At 32.4% G+C, this 22913-nt stretch overlaps 1 protein-coding gene across 2 annotated transcripts in view; it reads right to left on the bottom strand.

Moving 5' to 3' along the window:
• Window positions 1-22913, bottom strand: part of GRID2 (glutamate ionotropic receptor delta type subunit 2) — a 1896723-nt gene that overhangs the window by 935463 nt on the left and 938347 nt on the right. For both annotated transcript variants that reach the window (XM_051967540.1, XM_051967541.1), the window contains exon 4: window positions 11894-12099. In XM_051967540.1, the coding sequence (XP_051823500.1) occupies window positions 11894-12099 (206 nt within the window). The remainder of the gene's footprint in view (window positions 1-11893; window positions 12100-22913) is intronic.

Here is a 22913-nt window from a genome sequence, read left to right as displayed (position 1 = left end):
TTATCGTTTTCTTGGGTGAAGTTATTAATTATGTCTATGATTTGCTGTTTTACCCAGTCATTCTTTAGTATGAGATTATTTAGTTTCCAATTATTTTTTGGTCTACTTCCCCCTGCTTTTTTGTTGAATGTAATTTTCATTGCATCGTGGTCTGAAAAGGATGCATTTACTATTTCTGCCTTACTACATTTGAGTTTGAGGTTTTTATGTCCTAATATATGGTCAATTTTTGTATAGGTTCCATGAACTGCTGAAAAGAAAGTGTATTCCTTTCTGTCTCCATTACATTTTCTCCAGAGATCTATCATATCTAGCTTTTCTAGTATTCTGTTTACCTCTTTGACTTCTTTCTTATTTATTTTCTGGTTTGATTTATCTAATTCTGAGAGTGCAAGGTTAAGATCTCCCACTATTATAGTTTTACTGTCTATTTCTTCTTGCAGCTCTCTTAGTTTCTCTTTTAAGAATTTAGATGCTACCCCACTTGGTGCATATATGTTTAATATAGATAGTGCTTCATTATCCATGCTACCCTTTAGCAAGATATAGTGTCCTTCCTTATCTCTTTTAATTAGGTCAATTTTTGCTTTAGCTTGATCTGAGATCAGGATGGCTACCCCTGCTTTTTTGACTTCACCTGAAGCATAGTAGATTTTGCTCCAACCTTTTACCTTTAACCTGCATGTATCTCCCCGCTTCAGGTGTGTTTCCTGTAAACAACATATTGTAGGATTCTGGCTTTTAATCCATTCTGCTAACCGCTTCCTCTTTATGGGGGAGTTTACCCCGTTCACGTTTATGGTTAGAATGACCAATTCTGTATTACTTGCCATCTTGTTAACCCCGGTTTATGCTTTCCTCCCTTCTTTCCCCTTTCCCCCCTTCCAAGTATTAAGCTTGTGAGCACCCCTTGCTTCTCACAGCCCTCCCTTTTTAGTGTCCCTCCCCTCGCCTTAGAGTTCCTCCCCCTATCTTACCCCTTTCACTCCCAGTTCCCGTATTCCCTTCCACTTAGCTTATTCCTTCCCTTTCCACTTTTCCCTTCTCACTTTTCAATGAGATGGGAGAAGTTTCACCATAGATTGAATATGTCTTAAGATTTTTCACTTAAAGCCAATTCTGAAGGCAGTAAGATACCCACTATATTCATCCCCCTCCATTCTTTCTCTCAGATATAATAGGTTTCCTATGCCTCTTCATGAGATGTACTACCCCCACTTTACCCTTTTTCTGGTACAATGTCCTTTCCACATCAATTTCTAGAACAAGGTATACATGTATTCTTTATACATCTATATAGTCAAAATATAGTTCCCAAGATTAATCTTTACCTTTTTAGATTTCTCTTGAGTTCTATATTTGTAGATCAAACTTTTTGTTAAGTTCTGGTTTTTTCATCAGAAATAGATGAAATTCGCTTACTTCGTTGAATGTCCATCTTCTTCCCTGGAAAAAGATGCTCATTCTCGCTGGGTAAGTTATTTTTGGTTGCATACCAAGTTCCTTAGCCTTTCGGAATATCATATTCCAGGCCCTTCGATCTTTTAATGTGGATGCTGCCAGATCCTGGGTGATCCTTATTGTGGCTCCTTGATACTTGAATTGGGTTTTTCTAGCCGCTTGCAATATTTTTTCTTTCACCTGAGGGTTCTGGCATTTGGCCACTATATTCCTTGGTGTTTTGATTTTAGGATCCCTTTCAGTGGGTGATCGATGAATCCTTTCAATGTTTATTTTTTCCTCTGTTCCTATGACTTCTGGGCAGTTCTCTTTGATGATTTCCTGGAAGACAGTGTCCAGACTCTTTTTTTCATCATGTTTTTCTGGGAGTCCAATGATTCTCAGATTGTCTCTCCTGGATCTGTTTTCCAGGTCTGTTGTCTTCCCCAGAAGGTATTTCACATTTTTCTCCATTGTTTGATTTTTTTGGATTTGCTTGACTGATTCTTCTTGTCTCCTCGAGTCATTCAATTCCACTTGTTCAATTCTGATTTTCAGTGAAGTATTCTCTTCACTCACTTTTTTAAAATCTTTCTCTAATTGTCCAATTGAGTTCTTTTGTTCTGTGGAATTTTTTTCCATTTCGCCAATTTTGTTTTTTAGAGAGCTGTTTTCTGTTTCCAGTTCACTAATCCTATTTTTCAAGGATTTTACTTCTTTATCCACTCTCTCTTTAACTTTCTCCAGGCTCTTTTGCCAAGCCTCCCTCTCCTTTTCCCAAGCCTCCCTCTCCTTTTGCCAAGCCTCACTCTGCTTTCCCCATTTTTCTTCTAGCTCCCTTGTGAGAGCCTTTTTAATCACTTCTATGAGGTTCATCTGTGCTGAGGAACAGATGATTTCCTCCTTTGGGGAATCACCTGGGGACTGCCTGTTTTTAGTCTCCTCAGGATTTAGAGTCTGCTCTCTATCTGTATAGAAGCTGTCAAGGGTTAAAGTCCTCTTCAGCTTCTTGCTCATTCTGTCTATTAATCAGAGATAAACTACCAAAGAAAAACAGAAAAAACTGGAGTCTTTCTTTGGGGGGGGGGGGGGGGGGGCTGGGTGTGTTATCGAGCTTCCTCTACAGACTGCAGGTGGCAGCAGTGAGGCACTAGCAGGACTGTGCTGCGCCTGCGCTCTGAGATCCCAAAGCGTGCTGAGTCACTGAGGGGGGGGAAGGGGGGGGGCCAGGTCCTGAGAGACTCCAGCTGTTTGCGGTTGTATTCTTCAGCCCCGGTGTTTTTAGCTTCTCTGCTGAGCTGTTGACTTGCTGCAGGTTCCAAACCTGTAGCGAAGCTCTCCCCGCAGAGACGGCTACGATCACTCCCCACCCCCTCTCAGCTCTGCTCCCGTGCTCTCACTGCCGCTGCCTTCAGCCTGCGCCCGATCTAAAACCACCCCAGCCCTCCAGTAAAGACAGACCTTTCTTGGCGGATCTCAAGGATGGCTTCTCTTGGTAACTATTTGTGGGTTTTTTTCAGTCAAGCATTGATTCAGAGGCTTGTAATGAAGTGGATAGTGAGAGAAAGCGCGGAGCTTATGCAACTGTGAGCCTCCTCTCCGCCATCTTAACCGGAAGTCCCTCTCTATGAGTTAGTTTACCATCATCAATATAAACACAATTATAAATAAGTGTAGAGAAATTATTAGTGAATTACATTACTGTGATACAATTCATTATTTAAAATTGGGCTATGACAAATTCTCAAAATACACTAGATTCTACACAACATCATTAGGGCTGTCAAGAAGTATTTTATAGAGGTTGAAAAAATAAAGAACACATATAAAATAAGAAGGTAAATTTCAATTGTGTGGAAATTAAAAGGGTATCAACTCCAAATCTCATTTATATTTTAAAATATCAACCATTAAAGTCATCTGTACATATTAAGAAAGAAGAGAACAGGTAAATAGAGCCAACTAGATAAGAAAGAATTAGAAGTAATGTAAATCAATAATAAGGTTGACACTTGATGACAAGCTATTTGGCAGAAAGTTCTCTCTTTCACAAAAAATTCAGGGGGTAGGGAGAACAAAATGATTTGGCATCAATTGGGTTTAAATCAAAATCTTAAGACAAGTTCAAATGGATATGCAACTAGATACAAAAAAAATCATATCATTTAACAAAAGAAAGAGAAAGAACAGGATCAGATATCTTGCAAAGTTTATTGCCAACAAATACTGAAGGTCACAAAAGATAAAAGAGAATTTTAATTACATGTAATTGAAAGGCTTTTGCTGGAACAAAATGAATGCAGCCAAAATGAGGAAGGAAGCCACTGATTTGAGTCCCCCCCCCTTTTTTTTTTGTTTTAATCACACCAAAGCTTTGAGAGGAGTTTAATAGCCAGTACATACATGAATCAACACACACATACACACACACACACACACACACACACACACACACACACACACGGGATCAAGACCAATTTCACAAAGGATGAAGAAAGAATTCAGTAATTAATTATAAGTTTGTTATAACTCTGTGAAAGATTGCTTCAAATGAGTAGTAGTTAAAATGCAAAACGTTAATTTTGTTTTCACCTCACATTCTTCCAATTTCCAAATATAACAATAGTAAGTGTTGGAAAGATTACAACGAAGAAGATATTAATATACTTTTGGTGGAGTTGTACATTTGACTAACCATTATATAAAATAACTTGGAATTACATTAAGAATAAGTGACTAAAATATCCTTTAATCCATAGATCCCCATACTAAACATACATTGTAAAGGCCGAAAGGAAAGTCCAACATATATATCAAACTATTCAAAGTAGAAATTTTTGTTTCTGGCAAACATCTTGAATGTGATAAAGGCCTATTGTTTAACTAATTTCTAAGTGAAATGTCACATTGATATAAAGGAATATTATGTCATCATAAGAAAGGAGAAATATGATGATTTTATAGAAATCCTGAAAATTAATAAATTCAGCGCAAAATAAGCAGAAAAATGAAAACCAAACATAGTGAACATAATGATGTACTTAGGAATATAAAGAAGAAAATAACCTGTAAACTGCACGATCATAATAACTGCTTGGTCCTACTGAAAAAATTTAGCAAACTACTTCCCTTTCATCAAAGAATCAGGGCGTAATAGACATAGAATTTCATGTATAGCTAGAGCTCATAATAGTAACAGCAATTACTATAATGTAGTAGTGAGTATTCAGGTTTTTTTCCTCTTTTCTTATTAGAAGGTAATGGAATGGATGGAGGAATGGAAAAGGACATATCTGAAATCAACACTATAGAAATGCTAAACCCATTTTTAAAAAGGATGAAATTTCATATACATGTATATATGTTATCATTTCCAGTCATGTTTGACTCTCTGTGACCCCGTTTGAGGTTTTCTTGGCAGCTATTGAAGTAGTTTACCATTTCCTTCTACAATTCATTTTTTACAAATGAAGACTCTATTCAGTGCACAATACAACCCAATACATACATACATATATGTGTGCATATATATATATATATATATATATATATATATATATATATATATATGAGTGTGTATATCTTATATATATTTATCAATGTATATACACTATTTATACACACATATATTATTTATGCATTTATCTGAATGTATGCATACACAAATACATCCATATCCTTTGCACATCATGACTTTTCTCATCAGCTTCAATATATTACAGTTCATCATAAGAAATTAACTGGAAATTTGGGGGGAGTTTTGAGGAAACCACAAATGATACATCAAGGAAGTTTAGAAACTAAGAAGCACATAAAATATGTGTACAGCATTGCATTATATCACCACATCTTATCTTTAATTTCATAATAATTCAGAGTTCTTCTTTGGTATGTAGGGAGGGTCAAAAATTTTTATATCAATTTTTAAGATCATAGGGGTACTATTTCCCTAACACCCATGATATGAATAGATAACTATTGGAATCCTTACAAAGTGTTAAGTCATTAGAATTGATAGAGACAATAATAATCTAATTTAGCATGGTTCAGTATGATTGATCTGATCTTACGAGGAGATGTTATGGGCCACAACTTGAAACAAGGTACTAAGTAGAATTGATGGAAACAATGCTTGTGTGCTTGGGTTTGCACCTTTAAGAGTTTACACATTAGAGTTCACACATTAGAGCTCACACATTGGAGCTGACAAGTACAGGAGATACACAAAGTTAACTTTGTAACTTTGTGAATTCACACCTCTCATAATCCCACTCTTGGAGGAGAAGTCATCCTTTTACACCGAGCATAAAAAGAGCTTCAGTAAGTCAGTAAGAGTCAGTTCAAAAGAAGCCATGAGTCAGAGTTGAGCTAGAGCCAGAAGTCACTTCAGAAGATTGACAGAATGAGAGTTCAGTTCGGGAGATTGAGAAGCTAATCTGCAGTTGGGCAGAACTAAGATTCAGAGAGAGGCTGAAGCTAGCAACACGAGTTCTCAGAACCAAAGAAAGCTAACTGGGCTATTTTGGAAAAGACAATAAAGAACTACTTTAACACCTGGCTGCATTTGAGGTGATTATTACTCTGAACTGAAACTAAGGCTGCCTCCAGAAAACCTCCCCAAGAAACCTGCTCCCAAAGAACCATCATATATTATATAAAAGAACACCACAAATAACTATGCATGCCTACATCTTTTGTATATGTATGCATATATATATATATATATATTAATCTCTTTAAATAGTGACTTCAACAGTGAAGGAGCCAAAAATGTAATCCATTCCCATGATGTTTAAAATTCCCCAGTCCTATGATACTTTGTCATAACTGCTATCTAAAATACCATAATATTAAGAAGATTAAAATGAGAATTATATCAAACAGAAAAAGGCTTCAGATTCAGAAACTATGTGAGGAATAATTAAATTAGAAATTCACAAAAAACACTCTTATTTAATAAAGGTGTCTCTTCTCCCTAGGATAGACTTTCCATCCTGAAAAATCCAGTTCAAGCTTATTTTCATCACCATGATTAGAACTTTGACCTCTAGTAGCCAAGATCGCCATATGTCCGTGCTCTTAGTAAAGGAGAATTATGGAAGATAAGGTAATCAAAGAGTAAGTACAAACTTTTTAGCTTTTAATGAACTGGTATGTTTTTACTGAAAAAAAGATCTTAAATTTGTAAATGCTCAATTGTAAAAAAAAAAAAAAAGATGGGCTTTTTTTTTTTTTTTTCCAGAAAAGCTATACTTAGTGATAAAGGTCCCATTTTTTTGAGCCTAATAGGCACAAGGCTTTCAGATTAGGCCAATATCACATGAACCCAGAGTGATCTCTGATTATTCTAGTTATCCTAAAACAAGTTCTATATGCATCATTTTATTTTTTTTTTCTCCTGGTATCACAATAGCTTGATTTATTTGGCTGTATGTAGTTCTAATTTTCCTAAGAGCCTTGAAGTTCCTAAAACAGTGGCAAAACACAAAAAAAGCAAAAATATTTATTATTTCTCAAAGATTTTCAAGGGCATTTAATAAGCCCTATATATTAAGTCTGAAAAAAAATATTCTAAAGATCACATAGTTAACTTGTCTTTTCCAGCCATTAAACAGCAAGGCTAAAGGAACTCTTTTAAATCTTTTGCTCTACTCCTGTTATATTATTGTTTCTTGATAATTGGATGTGCTTTTTTGCCTGACTATGAGTAGAAAACATACCTAGCCTACTAATTTTAACACCATACAGATTACCTTTTATATCAGCGATGTTTTATGAAAGGTTGTCAAGAATGATTATTTCATTTCATTTCATTGATATGGAGAAATTCTAGTGAGATGACTGCCAACATAGATAAGCATCTCCTCTCTTAAACTTGTAGTCTTAGAGTTTCCTAGAGTATTAAGAGATACAGAAATTGACCCAAGATCATGTATCCAGCTTTCTCTGACTCAAAGGAAAGCTTTCTTTCTGTCTTTTTAACACTACAACTGTGAAGTTACATACAAATAATAGTCATCCTTTTACTAGGTTTGTATTTTTGTTTTTACCAGAGAGTTATTTCTAACTAGGCAGAACAAGGTTGTTATTGCTGTTGTTGTATTTTTGGTTTTGCATCTTATCATTTTATTAAGGTGACTTGCAAAGGTCTCTCAAGTAGCCAAAACCACTCAAACAGTATGTGCATCTCAGGCAAGATTTGCAGTCTCAGTGACTCTTAAGCAAGCTTTCTAGCTACTACCATATACTGCCACAAATTTTAGCTAGTTGATAAAATTATCTTTTAAATTATTGTTCTGTGTTTGAATAATAATTTACTTTATTAAATCTATTCAAGCAATATTTTAAAAAACCAAACCATTTTCTTAACATCTAATATGCTAAATCAAATGTGTATATTCTATTTAGAATGCATGTTCTACATATAAGATATACAATGATTTAGCATTTTTATATAACCAGTGAAAATCTAATGGTTTATTAGGTAACAGTTTCAGAAATTATATTAGGTATTTTAAAATTGGTAATTATGTAGCTCATAATAATACCCCATCTAGTTTCATTTTTTCATTTAATGACTCAAATTCATTTAAGAATAAACATTGTCCCTGCATTTTTAATTGCATTGGGTTATTCTATAGAGTGTCCAAAAATAAGTTAGGGTGTATGAATGATAAAGGAGAAGCTCAGGTGTTACCTCAGATATTTATAGACACTGTATATAAACAGATTTTTAAAATATCAAAGTTATTGCAAACACCCAATGACATATACAATGATCTTGAAGTAGACATGTAGCCAGGACTTCCTTTGCTACAAGAGAGATTCTTTTCACTGCATCTCCCAAGATTAGTCAAAATGATTTAATACAGGAATGTCAAATATATGGGTTACATTCTCAAGTATGAATTAAATTAGATTGAAATACAATTGGGAATATTTAACAAAATACATAAAAATGTAATAAAATTTAGAAAAATATAAATTTTAAAGCTAATTCAATGTGCAGTACACATGGATTCTTTCACATATTTAGTTACCTCTCTTTCTATTGGAGTTTGATACCATGTAGGTAATACAAAAGAAGGCAGAAAAACCAGGATTGAAGTATTTCCTCTGACACAGTGGTAATGTTACCCTTGGTAAGTTACCTCTCATTTTAATGCTCTAGGAAACTCTCTAAGATCTCTCTTATTAGACAGAATTTCCACATGTGGAAGTTGACTTGTTCAATAAAATTATAGGTCCTGGTTCCATACCAAATCTCTATTTTTGTCTACCCTGAGAGCTTTGATATAGCATGGTATATCAGCCATATGACACAGTGGATCGAGTTCCTGAGTTCAAATCTGGCTTCAGACACTTATCAGCTTTGTGATCTGGAACAAGTCACTTAACCCTGTTTGCCTCAGTTACTCATCTGTAAAATGTAAAATGATTTGGAGATGGAAATGGCAAACTATTCTAGGATTTTTATGAAGAAAATAGAGTCATGAAGAGTTAGACACAATTGAAATGACTGAACAACAAAAACAACAAGAGATTATAAGATGCATATAGCTTATATCCCAAAGAGATACTAAAGAAAGGAAAGGGACCTGTTTGTGCCAAAATGTTTGTGGCAGCCCTGTTTGTAGTGGCTAGAAGCTGGAAAATGAAAGGATTCCCATCAATTGGAGAATGGTTGAGTAAATTGTGGTATATGAATGTTATGGAATATTATTGTTCTGTAAGGAATGACCAGCAGGATGAATACAGAGAGGACTGGCGAGACTTACATGAACTGATGCTAAGTGAAACGAGCAGAACCAGGAGATCATTATATACCTCAACAACAATACTGTTTGAGGATGTATTCCGATGGAAGTGGATCTCTTCAATAAAGAGAGCTTTAATTGATCAAAGATGGACAGAAGCAGCTACACCCAAAGAAAGAACACTGGGAAATGAATATAAACTGCTTGCATTTTTGTTTTTCTTCCCGGGTTATTTATACCTTCTGAATTCAATTCTCCCTGTGCAACAAGAAAACTGTTTGGTTCTGCACACATATATTATATCTAGGATATACTGTAACCTATTCAGCATGTAAAGGACTGCTTGCCATCTACGGGAGGGGGTGAAGGGAGGGAGGGGAAAAATTGGAACAGAAGTGAATACAAGGGATAATGCTGTAAAAAATTACCCTGGCATGGGTTCTATCAATAAAAAGTTATTAAAAAAAAGAAGCATATAGTACCACACAGTTATTATTCATCACCAAGACTTAAAGTTCCAAAGCAGTTGTGTCCTTTTACTATGGTGAAGAATCAGAAGAACTGAAGGTGTATATGCTTCTAAGTTTCAAGAAGATAGAGGCATTTGTACAGTATTATGTATGGCTGCAATGAACCATAAATAATAACTATTATTTATTATTTATGTCATTTCTTATCTTAATGAAATGATTCTGCTATTGGATTTATGTTTTCTGGTAATGATATAGCAATAGAGTAATATATCAGATGGGGCCTCAATCTGTCTATTAAATACTTTTTGTTTCCAAACAACCATATTTAATCTAGGAATAGCTAAGGCTAAAGATGGAACATTATGTTTGTGAGATCTCATCTTGAATATTTATGAGTTAGATAAAGTTATGTTGAAGCATTATATCAAGCTAAGATAACCTGCATAGGAATTATAGAGATCCTTTGAAAAATTGTAGGAAGTAATGAATTTAGGCAATGATATTTCAGAATATAATTTCCTTATATCAACAGACTCAAAGCTATTCAACTGCTAGTAACTCCCACAATGAGATATATCTAATATTTTCTTTTATTTTTCTCAACTATAATTTAGCAGTAAATTTCAAAAGCAAATTATTTTATATGCAAAGTAGTTCAAGTGACTACTATCACATCACATTTCAGAGTGAAACACAGTTTTATTGTTATTACTGAAGTGGCATTCTGTAAAAAAAAATTTACAAGTGTATTTGGTAGGGCAGTGGATAGAATACTGAGTCTGAAATCAGAAAGATTGGACCTCAAATCTGACCTCAGATACATATTAATTGTGTGACCCTGGGGAAGTCATTTGCCTTTTTTTTAATCCACTGGGGAAGGAAATATATCTTTGTCAAGAAAATTACATGGCCACAGGGTCACAAAAAATTAAATAAGCCTGAGCAATTAAACAATAAGAAATTTTAGTGAAGTAATCCTGTGTGACTAAATAATTGCATATTTTGAAAATTGCATATTTGAAATTATTCTGTCACTGCAAATTTTATACTTCAATACTGGGCTAAATGCTCAACCTGACTTTTCATTTATTAGGAAATAATTTTTTTTTTATTTTTTTAACAAATTGGTAGGACTTAACCTTCATTAAGTATGTTTTAATGTGGTTAGAGTGTTGAAGAAATCAATTATATGCTGTGGATTTCTTGGAAGAGAATGTATGATACTGATAAAATTACATAAGAAAGAAGACAAAGTGGTAACTACCCAATTTGGGGCTAAGATTTATCTACTAAATTATAACTCAGTTATGATCTGTGTTAGGGTAGCAGAGTCCTCCAGTAATGCAATTAAAGATCTTTGACAAAAATGCTTTTAAGATTTCTTTATTATTTATGTTTATTCATGTCACATTATTTTGCCATTGGATCTGTACCTTTGCAACAAGCTAGCAATAAGTTAATATATTAGAAGTGTCCTTTGGCTATGAGTTGGTTATAAATTACCACAAAAACTCAAATGTTAAATCTGGAAACATCTAAGAGTGTACCATAGTATTAGAATGAAAAAAAAATGTAGAATATGAAGAAAGTGTCTATTTTGTACTGGTCATCAGAACAGTTTTAATGGTGTTTTAACAAATCCTCAGAATTAGAAAGCAAATGAAGTAATATAATTAAAAATATGAAAATGTAACAATATAAAATGAACAGTGCTCATTGCTTTGGAAAGTTTCACAGTTTAATTACAAATTCTGTACTACATAGTTCACAATGTGGAAATGAATAATTTTGTATGTTTTGTAAAAATAGTGATGTTTAAGCAATAAGAGCTTTTTTCTAGTGAATCTTTGCTGATAAGAGGACTGAAAATTTTAGAGCTTGCCAAAGAAAAAGTTAAGAATAAGTGAGAGTGCATTGAACTCTCAAATTTGTTTGTGAAATTAAATTATTCATTTAGTTATGTAATTTTTATATCATCATAAAAATTTTTAAACTCCATTTGGCTTTGTGCCTAAACATTCATAAATACAAATATTCTAAGCAATTAACTGAATAGTTAGGGTAAATATGATGAGCAAAGGATTTTCAGTGCTATTTCCCATTAGTATTAATGAAAACTGCAAAATTAATTTCTTGGCACTTCTCCAAAATTTTATTATTCTCTGCATTCAAACATATATTTATTTATATAGCATTCACGTGTCCAGCGTAATTTCTACTTACCTCTGTAATGAAGGATTTGGCTGTAGAAGGATTCATCACAAGAATAGCTCGTCTAAGGGTATCTCTATAGCGGTTTAATTCTTCTATTCTCATCGTATCAAAGAGAGTAGTGATCATTCTATTGATGTTATTTTCTACTTTCTGCAGTGCCACATCCATCCCCTGCTGAGACCCTTTGTCCAAAAACTCTTGTATGCCACGGATATCTAGGAACATCAAAAAACCATCAAATACTAATTAAAGTTCAGGAAAAAAGAGAAATGTGCTTTTTAGCACCTAAAAATACATTTAGTGCTGTATGGGAAAAAAATCTGAAGGAAATGAAAACAATTAGTTTCCTGTTGAGATTCTCTTAAATTAAAAAAAATAATTTGACATGGTAACACAAATAAAAAAAATTGTGAATTGATATTTATTATCTTTATATATATTCAATATATATATTCAAAAGAAAGCATATATATGTATATGCTTTCTTTTGAATCACCATGCATTTGAAATATGTACAAGTATTTTTAATTAATTTTTTTACCTCCTTAAATAAAAACTAGAGGAAATAATAATTCTTTCTCTTGTCCTCTCTTCAGTCATCTCACCTCACTCCCCAGATAACAAAAACTATTAGATTATTCTTAATGGACATTCAGTACGTTTTATCCAACACAGATTGAATCCTCTATTCAGCAGCATTTCAGCTTATTTAAAAAAAGAAAGTGGAAAGATAAAAAATAAGAAATTCCATTTAAGATAAATACAAAATGTCTGAGATGAATTTACCTACCAAAAAAAAAAAAAACCCAAGATATATATATACACACATATGACTACAACAAGAGAATGCTCTTTATGAAATAAAAATGATGATGTTTGCACGGCAACAATTTCTTCCTAGCAAATCTTTGCTAAGAAATGGATTCAGAATTTTATGGTCATTAAAAAAAAGTTTAAAATTAGTAAGAGTGCAATGTTCTGTTTTGTTTTCTTTCTAAAAATAAACAGAAATAAAAAAAGAATTAGTAAGAATGTATCTCATTTCAAAAATAAGCTTCATGAAATAGAGGTAATATTATTCTATTTGAAACCTATCAACTGAAATATGTATCCAATTTAATCTAAACTTAATTACAGTGAGAGGAATATGATATAGGAGTAGAGAGCCAGAAAGAGAGGAAATAAGCAAGAATTTGGTTCAAGTTTGAAATCTGATATGCAATGATTATGCTCCTTTGGGCAAACCACTTAATCTTCCTATGCTTCATTCCCTCAAGTGTAAAATACAGAGAATTTGACTAGATTGCTTTTGATGTCCTTTCTACCTTTAGATCATATATGAAGTTATAGCACCAAATTAAATATTCAATGATATAATACAATATAATATAACAAAATACATTGTTACAAAAATAAACATAACATAATATAATATAATATGCAATTATAAGATACGTTGTACATTGCAGAAAGAGTCGTAGGCAAAATCAGATATGTGTCCAAAAAAATGACAAAGGAATTGGTTTGAGAAATTGTTTCATGATACCTAAGTAGTTTATGCAACATATTGCATTTAAATTTAATTCACATGAGCTAAAACTAGTCAGAATTGAACAAACCAAATATAGCAGAGAAACGTTTTATCTAGAAAGCTTGTAGCTAATTCTTTAAAAGCATAGCTCTTCAAAACATATTTTAATCCTTAATAAAAAAAGTTTTGGTATATTTTTAGAATGTGTTAAAATTGACAGAATAAGCCCAAATTTATTCTAAAGTAAGTCAAGATTCTAAAGGTAGTCCATCATGACTTTAGTGCAGAGATAAGAAAAAAATTAATTCAATATAATAAAAAATGTTGATACAAATTTAAGCATCAAAAATATAATGAGAATTGTTACAAATATTACTAAATCTTTCACAGAATTTTAAAAGTATGTTCTTATTACTTACTACTTGGAGCACTAAAAAAGGTATCTAATTGTTACATTATTGTAATAAGAGATGCTATGTTGCTGTATTATTTGCCAAATTTTATCTTGTATTGCACTAGCTCAAATACAAGAAGAAAAATCAGGAGTAATTTGGACAAAAAAAAAAATGGCAAGGAAGGAAAAAAAGAAAACAAGGAAAGTACGTGAAACCAGATCAAGACATTAAAAACTCTAAAGTGGTGACAGATGGAAATTAGTAGTTTGAAATCACTTTCCAAATGATTCAAATTACTGAAATGATCAAAGAAAACATTTTTTAAAGTATAAATATGATTGAGAGGGGGACAGTGGGAGAAAAATAAAAATAGCATCAACTAATGGTAAAGAGTAGAAATATCAAATAGAGGTAAGTTAGGGATCATTATATCAAAGAATTAAATAAAAAATAATGCTTTAAAAATGCTGTATTATCCCAGATTAATTCAGTACTATTCTGACAGTTCTTGACTTAATTCCTTGACGTGTATGAAGGAGAGGGAAAATATCTACAATCTCTATATTCTTTGTAAAATTAAACATATATGAATTTCATTCTTTAATAGGATAATATCACTATCTAAAAGTAATGGGATAATATCACTATTTCATGGTATTGAAGTCAGAGAGATATGTGTTACAAATGTGTTTTCTAATATATTGAGAGAAGGGATCAAGGAAATCCTTATCAATTCCATTTTCCCGCAGTAGTGCTGATATAGTGTTATTAGAGAATATGATGGACAAATAACTGAAACAAGGATAGGAGATTTTGAGTACTTCATATTCTGAAATGAATTATTTTCAGAGGTTGATCTTTGCTTTCCTAATCACTCCTCTCTTCAAACTACAATAATAAAAATGAACAGAACACCACAGATACTATTTATTTCAGTTCTAGTTCAGTGGTAGAGATCTAGATAAAACTTTCCAACATGGCAGGATAAAGCATAGAATTTAACTACATTCTTTATTTCTACATGAAGGGTTTGATGACTATATCTATTAAAAGAGCTATAAGGATGGATGATTTCTTATAGTACATAAATGGAGTTTGGGTCATAGAAGTAGCTGATCAAAAATAATGAAGAAAAAATACAAATCAAATGCTGTTTATGTTTATGGAGTTCAAGGATAAAATGAGGAGAGAGGATGAGCATAATAAAGAAGGAAATAAAGAATGTTTCCATGAAAATAAATATAGAAATGAAGCAATAATATGAATTTTAAGTTAAGCATATATATCACCAAGAGAAATCTTTCTGAACATAGTTTGAAAATGATCAGCTCTGATTTAAAAGACACATGGTGTTTTTTGCTGATTTAGCATGTCTAGACTAAGGAAGAATAATTTTTGAAATATTCATATATAATATTCATTTAAAGATTTACTAAGTATCTATTATGTACTAGGCAAAGGAGAGTACAAAGATGAATGAGTGTAAACTCTGCTTTACATAATAGCCTTTCAAGTATTTTTTTAATTACCTCCTTCATACTATTTCTCCAATTTGAATCCTTACTGATTGCATGTTGCAGTCTACTAATGCACATGTATTGCTCTTCAATGCATTTCAACTTAATTATTTGAAAAATATTGTATTCTATAATGTACAATTGTTTAAAAAATAGATAAAATTTGGCATGGTTACAAATTTTAACAGTGATCCCAAAGTCAATAATTCTTTTCAGCTTTTTTCTATTTATGGCAGCTGCAAAAAGTTAATGTGGCATAAGGATGAATTTCACAGGGTCAATCATCTATCAAAACAAAGGAAACCACTGACAGACCATATCTGGAATGTTGTTATTGACAATCTGAGTTACATCTAGAGAAGAGTAACTAAAATAGTAAAAGGATTAAAAACCTTGTCTTATGAATATTAGAGAAATTATTTGAGCCTTGATTATATTGGATGTAAGGTGATATTAAAGATGTTTTCAAGCATCTGACAGTTATTTGGAAGAAGTAACTTATTCTGCTTATTCTAAGAGGTCAGATCTAGGAGTGATGTGTAGAAGCTGTAGGACACATGCTATGTCTTGGTTATAAATGAAAAATCAAACAGAGCTTGGAAATAAAATAGGATTCCTTGAGAAATAATGGGTTTCCTTAACTGACCTTAAAATGATGTGAAATTTAAAATTCTATTTTATTTTCTGTAGATACATGGAAAAATCATCAAGTTCAGATGCGGTTAAAATTTGAAATACATTCTTTTAGGTTATGATACAATGCTTATGTCTGTATTACTTATGTGCATACATTTATCTATATTTATATATACAGGAGAAACAGATAGATATTGCTATTTTAATGGATCATTTGAAGACACAAGTTATTTTACAACAGAAAACAGCAGATCTTTGAAACCTTTGAAATATTTCTTTGTAGAACTATCAAGGAAGAAATATCCATTATAGAAACATTTCAAATATTAAAAAAGAACAGAGAGACTTAGATTCTATGAATCCCTCACTTTGAGTTTTATTGAAATTCAACAAGTGAAAAAGCACCAGAGTCTTGGGGCTAAATCATATTGTCTCAGAAGATTCCTGTAACCTACAATAGAATTTCAGTCTAAATATGTATTTTAACTGATAGAATGTTGTGTTTTAAAGTCAATGAGACTGGATAAAGAAAAAAGTCTCTTAATTTAGCTTAGAAATCATTTTCCTTATTTTTTGCTTTCCAATAGCATTACATCCTCTATAACTTTTCTCAAACAATAAGTTGACTATACTGACTACTATCATAGATTAATTTTGACTTTACCAGAATCTCTTATCTATATATCATGAATACCAATAGGCTTTGAAGACATTGGGTAAACTCCCCAGAAGATAATTTATGGGAGAATATAGAAGAGAATTCCACAAGATTTCTAGGATAGATGCTTATCCCAATGAAAGGAATATGCACATTGATGGGATCATTGATAGATCTTTTAAGCAGCTAGATACATATAGGAGACTTGAAATCAAATTCAGCCTTAGGCATTTCTTGTGTCACTCCGGACAAGTTACTTAATCTGTCATCATATGCTGTTGTTGTTTAGTCATGTTCAGTCATATTCGACTGTTCATGGCCCCATTTTTGGTTTTCTTGGCAAAGTAATTGGAGTTGTACATCATTTCCTTCTCTAGTTCATTTTTACAGATGGGAAAACTGAAACAATTGGAATGAAGTGAATTGCCCGGGGTCATATACCTTAGTAAATTTAAGAATTTAAGAAATTGAATTTAAGAAAATGAGAATTCCTGATTTGAGAAGATTTATCTATGATATTATCTTGTCTGAAATCTTATTCCCAGAAATAATAATTCATTATAAGTGTACCATGATGAGGTGAGAAAGAGTTCTAATTTTTATTTAAAGGAACTAGGCTGAATTCAGTTCCTTCTGTTCACCAAACATTTTCATGTCAGGAAACTCTGTCCCTGTGGACATTAGATCATTTCTAAAAAAAAAAAAGAAAAAAAAAGAAAGAAAAAGAAAGAAAGAAAGCTTATGCCAGAGAATCACCAAATTTCTTTTCGTATTCATGTGTGTGAATTTGTTAGTTTATTTCTGTATTAAATAAATTTAACTTTTCTTTTCAATGATTCTGTTTCTTTTCTGATTAATATTCTCCTAATGATCCTCAATTAAGAAGAGACCTTTAATGGCAAATTACTTTGTCTCTTGTTCATTTCAGATATAACTGTTTCTGACCCACACTGCTTCTCTATTTCATTACCTTTTTTAAAAAAAAAATCTCTGAATTGACTCAAATTTATAAGAAATCAAGCCATTCTCCAATTGATAAATGGTCAAACAATTGTCAGATGAAGAAATTGAAACTATTTCTAGTCATATGAAAATCACCATTGATCAGAGAAATGAAAATTAAGGCAACTCTGAGATACCACTACACATCTTTCAGATTGGCTAAGATTACAGGAAAAGATAATGACAAATGTTGGAGGGAAAACTGGGGCACTGAATGAATCCAACCATTCTGGAGAGCAATTTGGCACTATGCTCAAAAAATTACCAAATAGTGCATACCCTTTGACCTAGCAGTGTTTACTGCTGGGCTTTTTATATCCCAAAGAGATCATAAAGGAGGGAAAGGGACCCACATGTGCAAAAAAAATTGTGGCAGCACTTTATGTAGTGGCAAGAAACTGGAAAATGAATGGATACCCATCAATTGGAGAATGGCTGAATAAATTATGCTATGTGGAATGTTCTGTAAAAAATGACCAATAGGATGATTTCAGAGAGGCTTGGGGAGACTTACATGAATTGATGCTAAGTTAAATGAGATGAACCAGGAGATCATTATATATGGCAACAACAACACGATACAAAGTTCAATTCTGATGGATGTGGCTCTCTTCAATAATGAGATGATTCAAGCCAGTTCTAATTGTTCAGTAATTAAGAAAGCCCATCTACACCCACAGAGAGAACTATGAAAAATGAGTGTGGGCCGCAACATAGCATTTTCATCTTTCTGTTGTTGTTTGCTTGCATTTTTATTTTCCTTCTCAAGTTTTTTTTTTCTTCTTTCTAGATCCGATTTTTCCTGTGCAGCAAGGTAACTGTATAAATGTGTGTGTGTGTGTGTGTGTGTGTGTGTGTGTGTGTGTGTGTGTATGTATTATTGGATTTAACATATATTTAACATCTTTAACATGTATTGGACTACCTGCAATCTAGGGGAGAGGGTAGGGGGAAAATTTGGAACAGGAGGTTTTGCAAGTGTCAATGTTGAAAAATTACCCATGCATATGTTTTGTGAATAAAAAGCTATAATAATAATAAATAATAAATAAAAAAAATAATAATCTCTGATATTCAACTTCAAGAAATAGTAATTTAACACTTTACCTTCACTGTACTCTCTTTTATATTGATTTTTTTGATCAATTCTTTTTCTCTTTTTAAAAATAAATATTCTATTTTTGTTCTTTCAGTGTCCCATAGATAAGATGAAAGCTCTTTAAAATAGCATTCTCAAGACTTTGAGGCAGGTAAATTTTTAATTTTCTGCTCCATCTTTTTAAACTCTATGAAATTTATTGTCATTCATTTTTTATTTCATGTTTAATTTAATATTTCATAAATTTGCATGTAAATGCCCTCCTCATTCAAAGTTTCTTTAGTAAAAGTAATTCAAATTCATGACATTTGCTTAATATCTATTTTTCATTGATAGTTAAGCTTACATTTGAATGCTATATTATTGTGATGGGCAACATAATTTTTTTAGCTTATGGTGATATGTTCCAGGCCTTATTTCCATTTTTCATGGATGTGGAATAATTTTCATGGATGTAGTCTTCCTGACTAATCTTGGGCAAACTGGGTGGCAAAGTGACTAGAATACTAAGACTGAGTCAAGAAGAACCATCTTCCTGAGTTCAAATCTGTGCTCAGAAACTAATTAAGCAGCTGCAATGCTGGCCAATTCGCTTAACCCTGTTTCCCTCAGTTTCTTCAACTGTAAAATTAGTTGGAGAAGGAAATGGCAAACCACTCTAGTATCTTTGCCAAGAAAATCCCAAATGGGGTCATGAAGAATTAAACATCACTCACAAGCTGACTTATCTATAAAATTTCTTGAATGCTGAAGTTCTAGAGTTTAAGCCACAACATTAAAGGAGAGTTAAATTTATTACTGTTTCTTCATTTGCAAAATAGGTAAGATGGACTAAGATCCCTTTCAGATCTAAATTTGTGGAAATGTATCATGATATTTCTGTCTTTTATACCCACAATACTTGAGTTTGTTTTTTTTTTAATCCTATGGAATTAAGAGCATACAGTGGCTTGTATTATAGATATCCATGCAGCTGCCTCACTTCCCTACTAGATTTTAATAAAGTAAGGATCATGTTTATTTCACTTTATCCTTCATAATCTGTCAGCAAGCATTTATTAAGTGCTAAGTATGTGCCAGGAACTCTCAAGTGTTGAAGATACAATAGAAAGATTAAAAAACTGAGAAAATTACAATCTAATGAGAAATAATAGATACATACATGATAAATATAAAATTAAAATAAAACCAAAAAAAACAAAAACAATTAAAAACCAAGAGACAAAGACATTGGCAGCAAGGAGATCAGTAAGAACCTGTTGCAAAATGAACATGAGTATTCTAAGAAATGGAGAAAAGAAGGCATATTTCAGGCAAAGGAATAAAGCTTGGAGGTAGAACATCATGTATAATTAAAGTAAAAAGCAAAATGTAAGAAAATTGGAAAAGTAGCAAAGTGCCTGATTAGGAATAGAAATGCCAAATGTTTAAATTTAGAGAGGCTCTGGAGATAACTGAGTTCAAAAGACAGAGATATGCTTCGATTTTCTCTTCAAGAAACTGTCTATGGCAGCTCTTTGCATGATAGATTGGAGTGAAAAGAGATATGAGGCAAGAAGACTAATTTGAAGGCTACTGCAAGAGTTCAGGTGAGAAATGGTGAACATGAACTAAGATTGTACTTGTGAGAGTGGAAAGAAGGTGATATGTAGACAAGATATGAAAACATGAATTTAAGGATTTAACAACTGATTGGATAAAATATAGATATACATGTATATTCAATCAGTTGCTAAATCTTTAAATTTGGGGCATGTGTGTATATGTGTATATGCATGCACACATATTTTATGTATGTATATAGTGCAAAAAGTGAAAAATCCAAGATGTCATCAGTGTTATAAACCTGAAACATCTTTATTCACCTTTTCTTGGGTACTTTTGCCCCATTTGTCTCCTTGGATATGGGAAATTGTGTGGTATACCCTTTAGCTATAAACTTGGGAATACAGGGATCCAAGGGATGTGCAAGGATTCTCAACATTCCTATTGACTATCCATGGATATAGGCTTCTAATCTTAAACTGTGTTCTTTCCCCAAGTGGCACCAAGTTCTGGCTTTTCGGGTTTTGATCTGTCTTTAGGAATCAAAGTATCTGAGTTAGAGGGAAGAAGAAAAGAGGCCTGTCAGGCTGTCCCTGACTTTGGGTATATGGCATAATACTGAGGGAGACTAGGGTTTAGCAATAATACCAAGGTAAATTCATTTTTTCTCTCTGCCAGGGAAAAGTGTCAGGAGTGGGGTAGAACCCTTGTTAGTGGGAAAAGGGTAGGAAGAGAATATCTGTTTTTACTTGGTCACATAAAGAATGTAAAATAATAAATTTGAAATCTCTATTAAAGTTTTGTGTCTCAAAAAAAAGTATTACTACCCAACAAACAGTAATAGATAAATCTGAATAAGTGGTAGATTGGGGGTGATCTAGAGAACTATTCTGTGCATATTCAATTTGAGTTTTCAATCACTCAAAACATTAAATAGATAGTAATAAATAATAATAATAATAGTTTAGAAAACATCTTATATTTTGCAAAGCACTTTACAATTATTATCTCATTTATGCTGTGAGGTAAATTCTATTATAATTCCAATTTTGCAAATAAAGAAACTGAGGCAAACAGACATTAAATGTCTGAGGCTAGATTTGAACTCAAGTTTTCCCAACACCAGGTATGGCACTGAGAAGACTAGTCACTTTAGAATAAGAAGTTCAGTACAGTGATGAGTTCAGAAGCTAGACTGCAGAGGATTTGGATAAAAATACGTAGTTTAGATGATATTTCAAAGATTTTTATTTAGGAAGGAAAGAGACATAGAAAGTAATAGAGAGCTATGGAAATGATTTTCATGCATATAGCATATGCCTAGAGTTCTTAAATGACTTTCATAACTCAAAGTAGGTCACAAAAGCAGAGATGCAAAGTCAGGTCCTCTGATTCTAGATGTGGTGTCCTTTCTATTGCAACTCATTTCAATTATATCAACAATTCTTCATTTCATTGTTTATTGAGATTTTTTTTTGTTCAATCCTTTCAGTCATGTCCAATTCTTTATGACCCCATTTTGAGTTTTCTTGGCAAAGATACTGGAGTGATTTGTTCCTTCTCTGATTCATTTTATAGATGAGGAACTAAGGCAAATAGGGTTAAGAGACTTGCCCAGGGTCACACAGCTAAGTGTTTGAGGCCAGATTTGAACTCAGGAAGATGCATTTTCCTGACCTCAAGCCCCAACACTCTGTACCCTGTACTCACTAGCTGCCTTTTACTAAGATTAGAGCAGATTTTTTTTTTTTTTACTGTGGCCTTAATCATAATTAATTACTTTGGATAAAGTTACCTTCTAAGTTAATGAATGTAGCAGCCTAAGGGAACTTTAAAAATATGAAAGATGTTTTAGAAGCAAAATGTTTCATCAATACTTCAACATATCAATATGGTTCTACTCCAGCAGTCTAAGTGATACCCCATACAACTAGTGCTCAATCACTCTTCTAAGCAAAATTAATTCCTAATGGCCAAGAGAAAAGTCACATGAAATTCCTTTTAGTTGAACTTAACATTGATAAATGAATACGTAAAGAGAAGACCCTCTCAAAATGCACTATAGATACCTTGATTTTTTTTTTTTGGACTCCAGCCCAGTTTCATAGTAACAAGGTTTATTGTAAATACCAAAGGCAAATTTTCTTTTATTAAAGAAGGATATTACTGGAAATAATTCAATGATATCTCAAAAGCAATTTTATATTCATAAATTGAATTTCAAGTCAAAAGTAAATTCATTATTAGAATGAAAAAATGTGATTTTTTTAAACCTTAAAAAGTCCTGATAATGATCAAGAACAATCTTTCCTTATGTGTTTCTCTAAAAGATTAACATTAGAAAAAAAAAGGTTTAAGGAAACAATACTTAAATACATCTAAATGTTTCTGAATATGTAAAAAATGAAGATTTTTAAACTAAATAACCATTAAGATCTCCTTCACCTCTAAAATATCAGATCTCACATTTGAGTTGTCTGAATAGTTTAGTCACATATTGATATTATTTCTAACCAATACAAGTACTGCCTGTACTTAAAATATATATATATATCCAGATTGTAAAGCATGCAAACTTCCTAATTAGTTACCAAGGAGTTCATGGCAGAGATGTATTTTTTTGTGAGTGATAGGAACGGAGCTATA

The sequence above is a fragment of the Antechinus flavipes genome, chromosome 6 (assembly GCF_016432865.1).
Source record: "Antechinus flavipes isolate AdamAnt ecotype Samford, QLD, Australia chromosome 6, AdamAnt_v2, whole genome shotgun sequence".
In the NCBI taxonomy this organism is placed as follows: domain Eukaryota; kingdom Metazoa; phylum Chordata; class Mammalia; order Dasyuromorphia; family Dasyuridae; genus Antechinus; species Antechinus flavipes.
This window is presented reverse-complemented; position numbering and strand designations above follow the sequence as displayed.